Below are 16,813 nucleotides of genomic sequence, written 5' to 3'. Positions count from 1 at the left end.
AGGTAGGGTGCCTGTGTGCAAGATATCAGACTTGCGAAGCACAAGGATTGATTATGTTGAAACAACCTAAACAGCTCTGAACTGAAACAATATGGCAGCACTTCAGGTTGCTATTTACTCTTAGCATATTCTGCATCTCAATTCCTAATGTATGCTAACTCTTTCATGTATTCTTAATGAAACACTGTCATGGTTTGAGCCTGGCACAGAGCCAGTGCCCCCATGAAAATGCCCTCACCCTGGTGTCTGCTGTGAGATGTGACCAGGAATAAGCAAAACAGGCTCCAGCTTAAACATAAAGAACACTTTATTACCTAAACTACAGGAAAATAGGGAAAAACTATAAGGAAAAGAAAAAAAAATTGAAAACCTTACAAAAAAACCACTTTCCTCCTCCCCACTACCTGAATTTCCCAATCCGATACATTCTCCCAAATCACCAACTGCCCAGCCTGGCACCACCCTTTAGTATACTCAAACTTCAGTTCATGAAGAGGAGAGGAGTCCTTCTTGTTCCATAGGCTTCCCCTGCAAACACGCTGAAACCTCTGTGCTTCCAATGTCACTCGGCACCGCCCGGAAAGTCCTTTTGCCGCTTGTGACATCTTCCTTCCATGCCCAGTGCTCTCACCACTGCGCATGGACCAGAGCTGCTTTTAGGGTTGTCTTTTAAGGATGCCTTGTCTCACTCCAAAAAGGCACAGTCTCTGCTTTGGGACATCTGTCCCCCCCATATTTTTCCAACCCCCTGGGGCCGAGGGGTCCCCACGATGAACCCTCCTGGTTCTGAGGCACTGCCTCCCCCTAAGTGCAGTCTCTGTGTCACAGGAACAAACTGAGTCCATGGCCACAAGAAAAGTCCAGCCAAAAGGCCACTCCAAGCATCTCTCTCTTCACTCAGCCAGTCTTCTCTACGTCCTTCGGGCCAGGTCCTTGTTTCATCTTATCTCTTATCTCCCTTCTTAGTCAGCTCCGAGGAGGATCAGCATTCTTGCAAGGCCCCAATCATGAAAGAAAGGGGTTAAAAATTCCAGTCTCTGCCTGTCTCAGAACGACGATACTCCCACACGCGCTGCTGCTGCGGCCGGCCGGGCTGCACCCTTCTTCCCCCTTTCTCCTCCTGGGCCGGCTGCTATCACATTCCGTCTCGCCGACTCTCCCTCTCTCTCCCTCCTGGGGGGGGGGGAAATGTCTGCCCGATGTCTCTTGGGGCTGCTCCTCCACCCTTCCATCCTTGAGGGCCTTCTCACCCCCATCTCTGTCCAGGCCCCGGGCCTACTGCATGGCTGCCCCTCCCCCGCCCAGCAGCAGCGGCTGGACAGGGGAGGGAGATCTGACCTCTTCTCCTCGACGTCCCAAGAGAGCCTCCCAGGGCCAGAGCTCTGCTTTTTAACCCCTGTGTATTCTCGGAGGTGTGTCCAAACTGCACTGGTCACACAAGGTGCCAATATCAAACTCCGAGCATCCATTGGTTTGACCACAGCCTCCCAGAATTCCCACTTCTTCCTGGTCAAACCACCACAAACACTTAGTTTGATTTGTTTTCTTCACCTTTCTCTACTGAATATTTTAGCTGCCAAGGGAAAATTCATCAGTTTCTGAATCATATATAAGTGCTTTAATGTGTTTTATTGTTTTGGTTATGCTGTATTCTCACTTGCTAGAAGAAATGATTGAAAATCAGGGTAAGAAAAGTTTGAAGTTGGAAGTGGGGTGTTTTCAATGAGAATTAGTCTGTTCCCATAGTTTACTGAAGTTTTGTTAATTGTAGGGCATGAAGAAATCTTAATCCAGAATATTTTTAGAGGTAATCTGGCTCAATAGCAAAGGATTCCAACACTGAGCTCAAGTGTCAGGATGGAACTGATGCATGAGGCCAGACTTGGTCCTTACAGCAACTCTGGACTTTGCTCTCATGTTCACACATTAGTGTCAATTACTGACTGCTTTGCTGCTCAGATTCAGAGGAACATCTGCAACTGCTGCAAATCTTCTCCTCAGATGTGCTGGGGTTCAAAAATGTTCTGGCTAAACTAGGCATTAACTCTCTTGAAAAATACATATATTTCAAATCCAGTACATAGTGGGTTTTGTTCCTGTTCTCTAAAGTTGACACTCTGGGCATTTTTCATTACTTCTGGCAAATAATTATCAAATGCCCAAATCAGTATTTTATACTTGGTATCCAGAGTTTGTTTCTTTTGTTCCTGAATAACCAAAAATGTAATGACTACTTGAATAAACATTTAGATGTAGATTCAAAGGTGCTCCTGTTATTTGAATCACCATTGTCCTATTTGCTTATCAGTGCTTGATAAGAGCATATCTGAGCTTGGAGTGAGGTGGTGACAAGTGGATTTGTGTGAGATATCCTGAGATCACTGAAGCTTCCTGATGCCTTCAAGCAACCACTTAATGCCTCAAACATTTTATAAGGGAATCTCCAACTTGGGAGAATTAATTAGCCCTCCAAGGCAAATCTTGTGTGGTATAACTAAAAGGATACCTGGTGAAAGAGCATGTTGTTGTTTTAATTTCCTAAAGTTAATAGCATAATAGGGAGAGCTTAATCAAGCTTGTGCCTGGGTTCTCAGCAAAGAACTTTGTGGCTGAGTGATGAGCTGTATGCGAGGGGTTGATCTGTTCATGGAACAGAAGAATACCAGTGATGATTTGTCCTGCAGTGCCTGCCAAGATGCACCTAGCAGGATTCCTTAAAGCTGTTGAAAACAGGCTAAATGTGTTATGAGTACTTCAGTCTTTCAGTCAGTTTGCCCTCTTGCTGCTGAGTCTTCCAGAAACTGCAGAAGTGAGGTGGTTTGGGAGTTGGTTGGACACTGGTTCAGTTTGAGTCTCATGTCATTTTACCCATGGCCCTTGGAGTGTATGGCATGCGTGAATAAACAGGGTTTTTAATGTTTTTGTGCTGGTGGCTTAAGGAGTAAGTGGTGGAAGTAGGCATTTATTGTGAAAAAGATGGAGAAGGTAAAGGAGTTGGGCAAGGAAACAAATGCTGCTGGGGAAGTGGGGACTGCATGTCTGAAGTGACAGAAATTCTTTGTGCATGTACTGGCATTGGAGCAGCAGCTCTTACCTTCTCCAGAAACGGCTGATGCCTGCCAGAAGCTGCAAGTTCAAAGTGAGCCTTGCAAAGTTCCCTTGCCAGTGCAAGGCAGAGATTAGAACCTGTTTAAGCTTTGTGGCTCATAGTTATGGCCCCATTTATCTATTCTTTTGATGTCTGAAAAACATGTTGGTTTGATTGCTGGCCCACTTATTACTGCTGTAACCATGGTTACTGGGCAGACAAGCTGTGTACTCTGAGCCTTAATGCCTGTGCCCTGGTAGAACCTGACACTGGATAGGAGTCTAAAATCTTACTGCTACAGATGATGCATATTTTTACAGAAAGGTAGGGGAAGGAAGAAGTTTCATGGTGATAGTGGACTGTGGTGTTTCGTCAGTGGTGCTCCTGACTAAGAAGGAACCAGCAGTTAAATAATTCACTGTGGTCTAGCAGAATTTGGTTTTGTTGGTCCTCTCTGCCTTTAGCTTGCAACATGGAGTTGAGTGAGATTTAGAAGGTGAAAAATAAATCTATCTCAGAACATACATCAAGATCAGATAGAATGAGTAATAAGCAAAGCCTTCCAATGTCTATTAAATATCCTTGGCTACTGGGGAGTTGGCTTGCTCTTGGTTTTGCTTGAAGAAAAGTAAATACTCTGTCAGTTACTTCAGTCTAGCTGGTTGAAACATTTGGGGTTGTTCAAGTCTGGGGTTTATGGATGGGCAAACATAAGTTTCAAGCAGTCAGATTTTTAGTTTAGTCTGCTGTGGAGTTGCATAGAGATGATTGATTGAGGAACTTAGATTTATTTGGTATGGATCTTTTTTCAGTTCTTTGTAGCTTGTACAACTCTATTTTATCCTGGAACTATTGCTGATTATGTCTGCTGGCTACCTGTACTGGCTTCCAATGTAAATGCATTTTGGGAGCAGGGGTAAAACAAAATAAGTACCTTGGGAATAACTTGAAGAAATTCACAGTGGGGAAGATTGTCTGTGCTGGAGCGTTTGGTTGTAAGCTGTGTCTGCATACTAAGGTCTGTGTCAGGTGATATCTCTGGTGGAGATTCTAACTCCTGGTTACACTGTTGCCATATTGCATGACCGTGGTGGCTTAGTTCTGTGTTTTGTGAAGTGGAGGTGATGCTGCTTGCCTTCCAGGGACGGCCTGTAAATTAATGTTTTATTGGATCTCCTCACTGACATCGGTGGGCGATGTCTTTCCGGTTCTGTTCTTGTTCTGCTAAGTGCGACTTTAGAAGCATCCTCCCCTAATTTACCTTGTCAACTCCAAAATAAATGGGCAAAGCTTGCAACTTGTTTTTGAGACACTTATTTGAAGAAACTAAAATTCTTCATTAAAGCTATGTTGTGGGTAACAAAACCCCACAAATCTGTATAGCAAACTTGAGACTTCTGAATTTAGCATATTCTGACTGAATAAAAACCTTTATGGACAAATTATAGCTTGCTTTTGAAGGTAGTTGTACCAGAGTAATGTCAGTTATTTCCAAGTGAATTTTTGTGTGCTCTTCTGAGAGTTCTGTTCCATAATATCATGAGGATTTCAACTGGGGACTTGCTCTGGCCTGGATGTTAGAAAAAAGGATGTTTGTGTAGGGCTTGGGTGGATAGGTTAATCTTCAATGCCTTTGTAGTTATCCAGTATTACGGCTTAACTTTTTTTGAGGTTTCTTGTCAGTGTTCTGGGGTTTTTTAGGATTGCTGTTTGTGTGTTAAATGATTTTAAAAGAAATTATGTGAGTAAAGATTTGTGTGGATTGTGATATAGTATATGATCAATAGTAGCTGTAATAAAAATACCCTGATTACATCCATAGTGGATAACAATTTTTGCTCAGGTGTGAAAACTGATTTAAAGTTGTTTGGATACCCATTCACAGAGAAATATCTCTTGGTAGATGAGAATGGGCAGAAGAGAAGATACATGAAAGTGTGTTCAAATGGTACTTAAAAAAACAATTAATCCAGGCTTCCAGGAGAAACTTTCCAGCCTCTAGAAAAAGGCAGAAGTAACTTGAGAGGAAAATTCTCACTGATTATTTTTTTTCTCTCTTAATCTTGCAGCTGATTGTAATGCCGTTCTTAAAGCTCTACAGCCCATTTTTCAGGAGCAGGGAATGACAGAAACAGTTCATAACTGGGAAGACCATGGTTATTTAGTAACCTACATCAAAAAAAATGGCAGGTGAGTGGATTTTTCTTTTGATTATGTCTCTGCTGTCCTTCCTTTAAGTATTTATTTCTCCCTCTTGTAGTCTTGATAGGGCAGGCTATCCTTTTATCAGCCTTGTGGATGCAGTAGGTATGATAAAGCAGAATATTGTTTCTAATCTGGACTATGTCATTTTGCAGTTTGGATATCAGAAGGTTGAACTGGTCAGTCTGATCTGTGCCATAGAATGGTGCCTTGGTCTCAGCACTAGTCCTTCCAGATGCAGGAAAGCTCAAGTCAGTTCAATGTATTTTTAATTTTCTGACCATTAAATATGTCCAAACGTGTTGGAGTCTAACCTTGGCATGTGAACAATGACAGCTTTGTGTCTGTCTGTATTTACATGCTGTTCTATGCTTCAAATTCTCAAGCAGCTTCTGAGGTAATTAACAGCACGATAAGGGTGGTTGGTGTCATTAGTGACACAAAAGCTGAGTCTGCTGGGACAAACTGATAAGGAAAACTACATTCACTTTATTTCCAGATGCTGCTTCACAGTTAGTTGATTATGGTGTACATTAATCTGGTCTATTTATAAGTAACTACCATGGTTTTATTGCACTAAATTTGTTTATCGTTATTCAGTTACTTGTTCTTGTCATAATTGTGGCAGCTGCTGCTTTGGGGTTGCCTGTTTTCTTTTTGCTGGTTGGATTTGCTATGTTTGGTGGTTTGTTCTGTTTGTTTGTTTAATTGGGATTTTTTTTGTGGGGGGTTTTTGGGATCCAACCTAAGGTAACAAGTAAGTGGATATGAGTAGTTCTATGTTTATCATTCTCACTTGTGCTCTATGAAGTTTTTATTATATTTCAGGTAGCTTTTCAAATGTGGCACTGGCTTTTTCTGCTCAGAATTACTTGTTTTTTATACTTGATGTGTCTAGAAAAATCTGTTAGTTGTATCTTGCTTTTGTACAGCCTTGTTTATTTTGTCTTTAATTACATGTGCTTTATGTTCGTCCTGAATAATTTGATCAACATTGCAGTTCTGGTAACCCTTTGAGTCGGTGAAAATATAGCAAAGTTGGTAATTTTCTTCCTCTGTAATAGTTGGTAAATATCCTTCCTCTCTATTGTTAAGCTTTCATGTAATTCTAAAAAGATAATATCAAGCTTTTACCAACTCTGAAAAATTAAAAGATATTACTTTAAAGTAAAAAGAAGTTAGAAGATTAAAAGGTTGGTTTTATTTGATTACATGGCCTCATGTTGCTTGCTTTTCTGCATTTCCTTGAGTGTTAGAAGTATATGAGATGTGAATTCTCAAATTGGGTTTTCTCTTTGCAAATTCATCTGATCATTCTCCTTAAGATGATGGCCTCTTCTAAAGGAGCAGTTTCAGAGTTAAATTGCCTGTCTTTTGATGTGTTCCAGGAACTTCCTAAAAAAGAGTGTTTTGTTGCATAACTTCCAGGACATAAATGAACTGGCACCTGGAAGCATCTCTGAGAAAGGCTCTTATAGAAACCTAAATGTTACAGTATCTGACTCAATTGCTCTTGTTACACTGTCAGCTGAACACATGCATGGGGGAACTTTCTGTGAGTTTTGGGACCTCAGCAATTTTGTTTCCTCTGGTTATACAACAAGCCTGAATACTTTTTTTTTTAAGGTAGCCCTAAACAGTATGTTTCTGCTAGTGTAGTTTGTATTTGTTTGATGTAGTTTCAGTTAACTTAAACAAATGAGGTTGTAAACCCATAAAACCCAACAGACTGGACAGTTCAAAAACCTTGCAAAACAAACAGGTTTTACAAATTGTGAGAATGAACCGATGAACATATGGATTTCAACTGACTAAATAATTAAAACAGACCTGCCTAGTTCTGTTTTAATCTCAACAAGTTTGCCTGCACTTATCTTAGTGCCTTAAAATATCATACATTTTAATTAGCATAAAAATATTACCTTACACAACTAGGAAGAAAGTAGCCAGGGCATGCAGGCTTTTCCTCTTCTTGCCTTGCAAAACACTCCCTGTTTTGCAAGGCAAGAAGAGGAAAACCCTGCATGCCCTGGCTTCATTTCCAGCAGCAGCTTGTAGTAAAACTTGGAAAAAAGACTTGTGATGTAGGTATGTCACGAGCAGCTCTTGTAAGGATGACTGGCTACAACTTGTTACAAGTTCCCTAGAAGGAGAGATGGAGAGGGTGCTGTGAGTCAGGGTTTGTGAGCATGTGCACACAAATATGTTTTTAGCCAGCCAAAGGCGACTGAGCCATTGCAAGACAGATGTGCAGTTGATATAACAAGCTGGGTACTAATCCCTGGGAAAAATATCTGAGATGAGATAGCAATGTGTTGCTAAACAGTGTCTGTACTCCAGAGTTTGCTGAGGTAACCCCCATAGCCTGCAGGGTGCCCTGTGCTGCACTCCGTGGAATTGTGGGCCCTGCTGTTGACAAAGCTGTCTCTGACAAAGCCACCAAGTGAACAGCTCCATGGAGGGCTGTGCTGGTGGAATGAATTGGAGCTGATTTGGTGATTAAGACCTGCTTTCCTGTTGTCATTACCAAAGCAACAGATCCCTATTCTCCTCTGTCCAAAGCTAAGCAAGCAAAAGTCATATGTGGCAACTCTACCTGGTCCATTTACTTCGTGATTTGTTCTGACAAAAAACCTAATTGAGGGAGGTTCAGCTGAAGATATTTACTAATGGGGTTGTCAACACAAGGTCTGGAGTGGGGCAGGGAATGGCTCACTTGAGCCACTCAAGTTCTCTGAAGTGGTGGGGATGGATGCACTCCTCTGTGCTTTGCCAGCCCCCTTGCCCAGACTCTGCTTGGGGAGCTGTAGCATGTGCCAGAGCGGAGCTGTCTCTTGAGTTTTGAGTCTCAAGCAGTCTTGTTTTTCTGAGCTCTGTGTTTCTTGAGCTGTGTATTTTTTAGATTCCTTCTAGAGTGGTTTGTAGGGTCACATTAAGCAGCATGCTTTTACTGAAGTGTCACTATCTTGGACTAAACAGTTAAAAGTTAGCTTTAAAACATGTGAAATTTTTAGCTTATATAATGTATATGTGACTTTGTACAAAGTCATACTTACTGCCCAGTATATTTCAGCAGATTGAGAAGTGTTGTTACATCTAAGTTAAGGAGAAAAATCAGTGAAGCTAATCTTTAGCAACTGATATCTTCTCAATTAATGCTTTGTTTTAATCTCATTACTGCTTGTGAGCAAGTAGCCTTTTATTATACTGTACAGAGCTATCAGAGTTTTTTCCTTGTAAATCTGTGCTCAGTCTTTTGTCATGTTCCATCTTGAAGTTCTTCAATAACCCCCAAAACCTGAAACTTGAGTCATGGTTTCTACAGTAGAAGAGTGTCTTTTAGAAAAGCTTTGACCTCCTTTATAGCACACATCCATTTTTAACTTGGGTGTCTGAATTCTTGCTTAGAGAAGTATAATCCTACTGCACTTGACTTCGCTGTTCACAGCAGTGCAAGCTTTACCCAGTTGAATTTGGTTTCTGTGTCACAGAGATGCTGAATATGTTAACACTGTGAAGGGGGAGGGGAGTGTGTTTACTTTTTTTCTTGTCTTTGTTAGTCTTTTGCTAACCACTCTGTATGCCAGACAGCATATTTTAAAGGAGCAGGATGAACATTCCTCAGCTCTTTGTTTCAGCCTAAAATGTTGTAATTGCCTATGGAGTGACCCAGAGTGTATAAATGGGCTGAAGAATAGGAAGCAGCAACAGCTACCATGCAACAGCTTTTATTGGTTTAATTTTCTTATTCTGTAAAAACAGAACTGGACTAATGGTATAATGAAGAAATGTGATTGCCTAGCTCCTTAAGGTCCCTCAAGTACTTTGTAATTAATGCGAAGAACTTTAAAAAAAGAGTATGTTTTAGTAAAACAGTGTCATGCTAGTTTGAAAAATTTTACGTTTTCCTGATATAAGCAAATTTTTTTTTCCTCCCCCATTGAGTAGTTTGACAGGCCATGCTTTTAGTGGCAAGCTGTTTTTTAAATACTTGGACTATTCTCTTTTTATAGTGATTCAAAGTTAGTCAGCAGATAAAAGCTTTGATGGGTTTGTTGGTACCTGTCTTGCTATCCAGCTTTTTTCTCTGGGTGTGGTGGTTTGGGAAATCCTTTCTTGGGTATGTGGGATTGCAATGTTCCATTGTTCTCTGCAATACAATTAAGTAAGGTAGGATAGTACATTTTGGGTTAGAATGATTTGATCTTTGCTTCCTAGTTCTGTTTCCAGCAGTTACTTTTTGATTTGTGCAATTTGGAATTGTTTGTTGACATCTGATGTGTTCTGATGTTCAGGTGCTAAGATGCAGCACTCGGTAGAATTGTGTCTGTAGCTGACACCTGTGCATACCAGCACAGAAAGCTTGAGCACTGCCTTGGAGGATGTGACAGACCTGCAGGTGCAGCAGCAAGTGGAGTGTTCTTACACTGGGGGCTGCTTTTTGGAGTGTTCTTGCACTGGGGGCTGCTTTTCAGGTGCAATTTCCTTTTCAGATGGAAAGGAAGAGGATACCTCCTCACTGAGCTTTTTTTTCCCCTTGCTACTTTTATGAAATTACATGCAAGCACACATCAAAATTGTGGCAGGGGGCTTTTTTTTAGAACAAGTATTATATTTTTCAGAAAGATGAGACAGTAGGGGCCAATTTTGAAGCAAACTGTTTTTCCCCTATTGGATTCTAAAGTAATCTTTCCTGTGTATTTATATATAGAAAATGGAAACTATTCTTATTGTTTTAAAGAACCCTCTTCCACATTTTAAAAGAGCAGCTGCTGATAAAAACCTGCATTCATACATGTTCTGCCAAGCAGAAAAATATAAAGTGACAAAAGCCAGCATAGCCTTTGCTGTCTGCTGACTGAAGCTGGTAACTTCTTGTGAGTTCAGCTTTGGCCTACCACTACTGCATTAATACTACTTAATACTGACTGTTCATATTTGAGTCCACTTATACTGTTGGCTGTGTGCTTAAATTTTTACAGGCATTTCAGCTTATTTTAGGTGTCTCTTTTCATCCAGATAACTTATAGCCAAGGTATAGCCAACCTGTACCTGTATTATTGTTGAGAATTTTGAATTTCATTCAAGTTTTTTTACCATAAACTAGCTGAGAATATCAGCCAGAAACTTGGAACTTGGAGTTTAGTCCCATTGCACAGCCTGCTGCCTGCCTTTCACCTCTTCTCCCTTTCACCCGGTGTCAGGACCCTTCTATACTGCTAGAGGTGACAATTGGATGAAATGGGTGGTTCTGCAGGCTGTTGTCTCTATATTCTAAGGCTGTCATACCACTTACAAATCTGTGAAGTTGTGTGGCTGTACTTTCAGAGCAACTCTGCTCTCTGCCTCTCACCTCCCACCTCAAAGCAGGGGCAGGAATATCCCCTGCTGAGGCTCTCATGGAGTCACAGGGGAAGTGAAGATGTCAGCTGTCAAATCTTATGACAGCTGTGTGATTCTTGCAGGAAATTAATTTAAAAGAGAACTTGAGTCATGGACAGTCAATCTGTTGCTCATTTGTGCCAACAGCAACTCCCAGAATATGGAAATAAACTGATAAAAAGTTTTTCTAACAGCAAAAATATTTGACACCATGCCAGTTTTCAGGGAATCAGAGCTGTCTTGTGAACTGCATATACATTTTTCTGTCTGTACTGCCACAGCTCTGAGGGTGTATGGACTTCACCCTCTTCACTGTGAATGGTCATATCCAAAACCTGCTGGAGTGGCCAGTGCTTCCATCTTCAAAGTTCTGCTCTTTTGTCCTTCTCTCCTTTAAAAAAACCCCAAACCCTCATGCAAACAGAATCCTGGTAGGCTTTTGTGTTTCCTCACCAAAACCCTGTGTCGGAGGACACCTAGTGGGGAGGCTCCGGGATGGAGGGAGGGAGGGCTGCTCCCCGGTGGTGACAGTCTGTGTGCTCTGGGTGTGCATGTGTGTAGTAAATGGAAATACCTCTTCTTCTGGGGACAGGACCTGTCTGCAGAGTCTTGAGACAGACTCAGACTGCCCGGACCCATCCTCTGAAGAGAACTTGGTGACAGTAGTAACAATGAGAGCTGCAGATCACTGCTGCTCCAAAGCCAGCAAGGTGTTTTTATTCTTGAGTTGCTTCAGTCAGTTTCATAATTGGATTGTTTTACAGTTAGCAGAAGTCATCTTCAGACAACACACAATATTCAGGGTTTTGTCTCTGACTGCAGCTGAGGGCTGACAGTCCCAGCACCATGGGGAAGGTGGTGTTCCTATTGAGGCTGACAGTTTGCAAAAGTGGCTCTGGAAGAGACAAAAAAGGTGGGAGTGGTGGGGAGATGAAAGGTCACGTAAACTTTGTCATAAGAGTTGGTTTGTGTTTTCCTTTGGGGCTGAGTGGGGTGATAAGAGGAGGCAGGCAGAGAATGATACAGCTTTATCTGAGGTCTCTGTGTTGTACTAGTGCATTTCTATCCCTGAATACCCTTTCTTTGTTCAGCCATTCCTGTTCTCATCCCCTCTTTGCTTTTTTTTCCGGTGTATGTTTTTCTCCTCCACTTCCTTTGTAGCCTTTCTGTTTCTTTTTGTCTTTTCTCCTCCCTAGAATGGGAAGGATATTGCCTCTGCTACACTGTTTCATTGTGTCCTTCCCCACTGCTCTTAGTTCTTGTTTTCTTCATTGCAAGTTCTTGGAGATTCACTATTTATTCACCTAATGTACTTAGCCTGGCAAGGCCTTGCTCTTTGGTCTTTAAACGTTTCTGTAGTAAATATACAGTAGGAGTTTTGTTGACTTGTCATGTGTATTCATCAATGAGATTTTGCTGCTGCAATTTCTTTGCCAGTCAGAGCTGTGGTTTGCTCCAGGATGCTTATTATTTTTAGATTTTTATTCAGCTTTGAATGTGATCAGTGTCTGTGAATTGTAACTAAAAAAAAAAATTGAAAAAACAACCAACAAAAAAAATGAAACTACCAGTCCCAACCACCCTGCCTGCAAAACAAAACAGACACACACCCCCAGAAGTGAAGAGGAAAATATAGAGGAAGGAAAGTGTCCGGATGTTTTCTTAAGGATTGTTTTCAATTAAAAACCCTAAACCAACCCACCTGTTCCAGCAGGCCTGTAGACTAGCAAGCAGTGCATTCTCATTGTACCATTGTTGTTGTGACTTAAACACCCTGTTTCACTGCCTTGCTTCCTACTGGTTTTACACAACTGTGTAGTGATAGGCAAGTTCTTGCAACTTTTTCCCTTTGTGACTTGAAGAGGAAGACTCGAGCTGCCAACAGTTACAGATGCTGGGGAAAATGTACTCATTCTGAATTTTAATATAACTTGTTTTAGATTTTCTTTCTGTACTCTGACTTTTGATAATAAATTTGTCATCACTGTCTCTGTTGTAGTTTTGCCAATTTGAGAATTCACCCTCATGGACTGGTGTTGGTGGATCTGCAGAGCTACAATGATGACATGAAAGGAAGAGAAGAAGTTGATCAGGTATGAGTGTTGCTTATCTTACTAGTATTACCTAACTGTATGAGGAACCCCTTTTTTGTCAGGTTTATCAAAGTCTGTAGTGGTAAAATATTATAAATATTGAAGTCAGTTCAAACCTGGATGCTCACAAATGAGGAGCAGTAGCACCTGTTGAAGTTGTGCACACGTGTGAATCCACACACTCCTTTGCAAGTACTGGGCCTTGTGTTTTGTAATATTTGTGAAAATTCAGCAGCCTTGGTTAGGCCTTGGGTCTCTTCAGCTACCCAGGGCAGTGAGGGAGGACATGAGATGCTCAGTCTGCAGCCTGGTGTATTAGTGTGAGACTCCTTTGTACTCTCTGTTCTGAGAGGTAGGAAACCTCCATATTCAATCTTTTGCCCCATAAGGAAAAACAACTTCATCTTCCCTGGCATGAAGGCACTAGACATTGAATATTGCAGGGGAAGAGCCCACTGCTGTAGCAAGAATGGAACTTTGCAGGGTTCTCATGTTCCCTCTTTGGATGTGTTGTCCTGGAGAGCAGCTAACTGCAGTGATGACAGCTGCTGAAATGTGCACATTCTTGCTAGTAACAAGGCTGAGGAGGCCAGCTAGTTAGTCTTGGGCTTCTAATGTTACATTTCAAAGCCTTCTCATAGCAGGTGCTGCTTTATTGACCTCCAGGTAGGCTAATTTAACAGATATTTTGCATTAAGTGCTGATTTACAAATTCCTACCTCTTGTTTCCTATTTTTTGCAGCTTCTAAACAAAGTAGAAGAAAGAATGAAAGAGTTGATTCATGGTAACATAAAAAGGGTGAAACGGTAAGTTTGTATCTCTACTTCTGTATGTGGCTTGTCTGCATAGTTACTAAAGATAATGAGCAAGTTAGGCTTTGCTGTAGTGCAGTGAATAGCCTGGAGTGTGAAGATATGGATGGGAATGTTTTTGGTTTCTTGCAAGGATTGCATGAAATAGAGAAAATGCAGTGTGGAAGCAGGAGCAGACTGCTCTGAAAGAGCCAGGGGTGGCAGAGGAATAGGCCATGGCATAAACTGTACCCTGTGGGCCACATGCCAGAGCTTGTGGAGGTGAGCTGGTGATTGTGACCAGGATCAGACCCAGCCCTGTGGCTGCCAGGCTGGGCTGTAGTACTCAGGCAACTGTGAGCACGAGCTGGGTGTCAAGGATCAGCAAAAGACTTGGGCAGGTGGGGATGGAGCTGCAGTGCAGCTCTGGCACAGGGACCAGGGGTGAGGATTAGAGCTAAAATGGAGCTCAAGCCCACAGAGACTTTGCCCTGCCAAGGTTTCCTGGAGCCCTTTCTCACATCTCTGCCTCTGCTGTGCCTCGTGGTGCTTGCTGTGGGTATGTGTGGTTTAGGGACCTGCCAGGAAGGTAGTTATGTTTTGTAGCAAATTTTTATAATTAAACTTAAGGATGGAGACTTTGCAAGCCCTTTGTGAGTTAATATTTAAATTCAAGGCTATATCTTAAAATTTAAGGATTCAAATTGCAGCTCATGGCCTGGTGCTGAAATAACTTTCCTGCTGGATGTGGCTTGTTGTTATCTTTGTGGTGGCTGTTTGGCAGTGACTGATACCTTGAAGCCAGGGAGCATTTACTCTAGGCATGCACATGGTAGAAAGTGCAGCAGGTGCTTGAAGGAACATAAAAGTGAAAATGGGTCAAGAAAAGTAAAAAGCAAGTGTGAAGTCAACAAGGCTCAGTAAAGCCAAGGAGCAAACTACAAAAAATAGGAAAATGGTTAAGCAGTAGTATGGCAGAAAGTAGATCTGAAAGTTGTGAAGAGAGTAGAAGCAAAATGGTAGCAATTTGAAAAGGGGTGTTATACTTGCATATTGTTATTTCTGTTTTACAGTTTTATGTAAAACAGAGTAATTATCTTGTTCCTTCAGCCTGGTAAAGCCTCATAAAAGATGCTCAGTGTATGAACATAGATGATCTTGTATTTGTGCATATGGAGGAGAAGCTTTCTGAGGCTGTTTTGATGCTGAAATGATAAAGGGAGTTAGTTGAATCCCTGTGATAGGTATTTCTTAAAAAACAGGTCAGGGCAATGTCTGCCTGGAGTGATTTAGATCTTCTGCTTACCTTAGTATGGGGAAGTGAACCTCCTAGAACAGTGTATCTGGCATGGATCTTGTCACACGCTCATCAATGTGTTTTTTTTTTTTTACTTGTTTTTGGTTTGTGGGGTTTTTTGTCTTCTTTTTAATTTGTTTTGCGTTTTACATTGTTTTGTTTTGATGCCAGCTGCACACGTGCAGGTGCAGTAGGATGACCTTAGCTGGAGAAGTTTCTCACGCCTTTTTGTTGGAAGGCCGGGTTGCCCTTGCTCCCGCCCTGTGCCGCCATCTGGCGGCTCGCTGCGGGTAGGAAGTGTTTCTGGAACGTTGATTGGGAATCACTGGGGAATTTAGAAGAAGCCTGTTGGATCTGATCTTCTGCTGCAGTCTCCTGGAAAAAACCCTTTAATTCTTTGAAGTGCGTGTGGGAGATGTGATGAACTCTGTGCCTGCATGTTTTGCCTAAATGCAATCCCTTTGGTTGTTTGCTGTCATTTCAAAGATAGTTTGTCTTTACAGGTGAAATGCTAGTTTCAACCAAGGTACATCTCTATGGAATTTTAAAAAATCCTTATACCCACAAACAACATACCCAAAACAGTCCTAGCAGACACTTGAACCACTTTTAAAAAGTAATGCAGACTACTGAGTGATATCAGGGATTGTGGTTATGTACTGCAGGCTCAGTTTGAAATGCTGTAATAGTTCTTTTTTATTATTTCTTTGTGTTAAAATGTGTCTCAGTATAGCTTCAGAATGAGATCTACCTAATCTCAGAGAAATGTCATTCTTAACTGAACTGAAGATGGGAATAGGTTTTGTCAACTTTTTTTGCCTGCATTCTGTTTTTGTATTGTATTAATTTCTAGTCGTGAGCTGGTTCTTCTACAGAGGCTAATTCATTATGAAAATTCCATCTCTTAGAATAGAGAGAAATTCACTAGTACATTGTAGAAGTTGTACATAAAGAAGAAGCATGTAAACTACCCGTCCATTAGCAACTTACATATATTTAACATACAACTGGTAGATTTCTTATATCTGTTAAGTGTTAAGTTAACAATGTGGCAAGTTTTCTTAGAAGCCTCTCACGAATATTATTATGGTGAATCCACAGTATGTTTGAAGTGGATTTTTAAAAATAAACATTCCAAATTTTGGTAATCTTCTTTCATATATTTTTTTTCAGGTTGCCAGCCATTTTGAGAGGAGGTGTTATTGATAGATACTGGCCCACAGCTGATGGGCGCCTGGTGGAGTACGACATAGATGAAGTTGTTTATGATGAAGATTCACCTTTTCAGAATATTAAAATTCTGCATTCAAAACAGTTTGGGAATATTCTTATTCTCAGTGGGGATGTTAGTAAGTATCATCTCATTTAAGGATCTCTGGTATGAAAATGTCAAAAGTGTTGTTTTCTATCCTGCTATGGCAGTTTTAATGGATGTCTAAGGGTAATGGTTCAGATGCTGGAAACTGTTTGTGCATGTACACATATGTCTGTTCCTGTATATTCAGGATGTTAATCAGGCTGACCAGAGTAAAATCTAGAGTTAAAAAAACAAACAAGCATTTTTCCTGAGTTAGTATCTTTGCTGCAAAAAGTGGCCTGGGAGAACAGAAGATGGTGTTCTATAGCAGAGCTTGCTCTCCATTCTTTTATATGAACTTTTCTGTTTGTTGCCAGTCCAACGTCTAAGAGCTTCTCTTTGACAAACAAGCTACTTTATCAGTCTTCAAAACACAGTGGAGTTCTAAAGAAATATGAAGTGACCTGGCACGTGTGTGTATAATCCTGCTGCTCCCTTGATTCTCTAAGGGAGTTTCCTGCTTGGTGAGGTATAGGACAGCTGTATCTCAAACCATTTAGCTGCTTTATTGGTGAACAAATAATAGAACTTGAACTCATAAGTTAATCAAAATAATGACCCAACCTTTATTGTTGGGGTTTTTATGTGGTACTTCATGCCTG

The 16,813-nt window shown here is 41.2% G+C and overlaps 1 protein-coding gene across 1 annotated transcript in view; it reads left to right on the top strand.

Annotated features, from left to right (window-relative positions):
• Positions 1-16,813, top strand: part of SMS (spermine synthase) — a 42,509-nt gene that overhangs the window by 9,716 nt on the left and 15,980 nt on the right. The window contains exons 2-5 of the mRNA XM_064707315.1: positions 5,158-5,278; positions 12,672-12,765; positions 13,508-13,572; positions 16,028-16,203. Of these exons, the coding sequence (XP_064563385.1) occupies positions 5,158-5,278; positions 12,672-12,765; positions 13,508-13,572; positions 16,028-16,203 (456 nt within the window). The remainder of the gene's footprint in view (positions 1-5,157; positions 5,279-12,671; positions 12,766-13,507; positions 13,573-16,027; positions 16,204-16,813) is intronic.

The sequence above is a fragment of the Zonotrichia leucophrys genome, chromosome 1 (assembly GCF_028769735.1).
Source record: "Zonotrichia leucophrys gambelii isolate GWCS_2022_RI chromosome 1, RI_Zleu_2.0, whole genome shotgun sequence".
Lineage (NCBI taxonomy): Eukaryota > Metazoa > Chordata > Aves > Passeriformes > Passerellidae > Zonotrichia > Zonotrichia leucophrys.
This window is presented reverse-complemented; position numbering and strand designations above follow the sequence as displayed.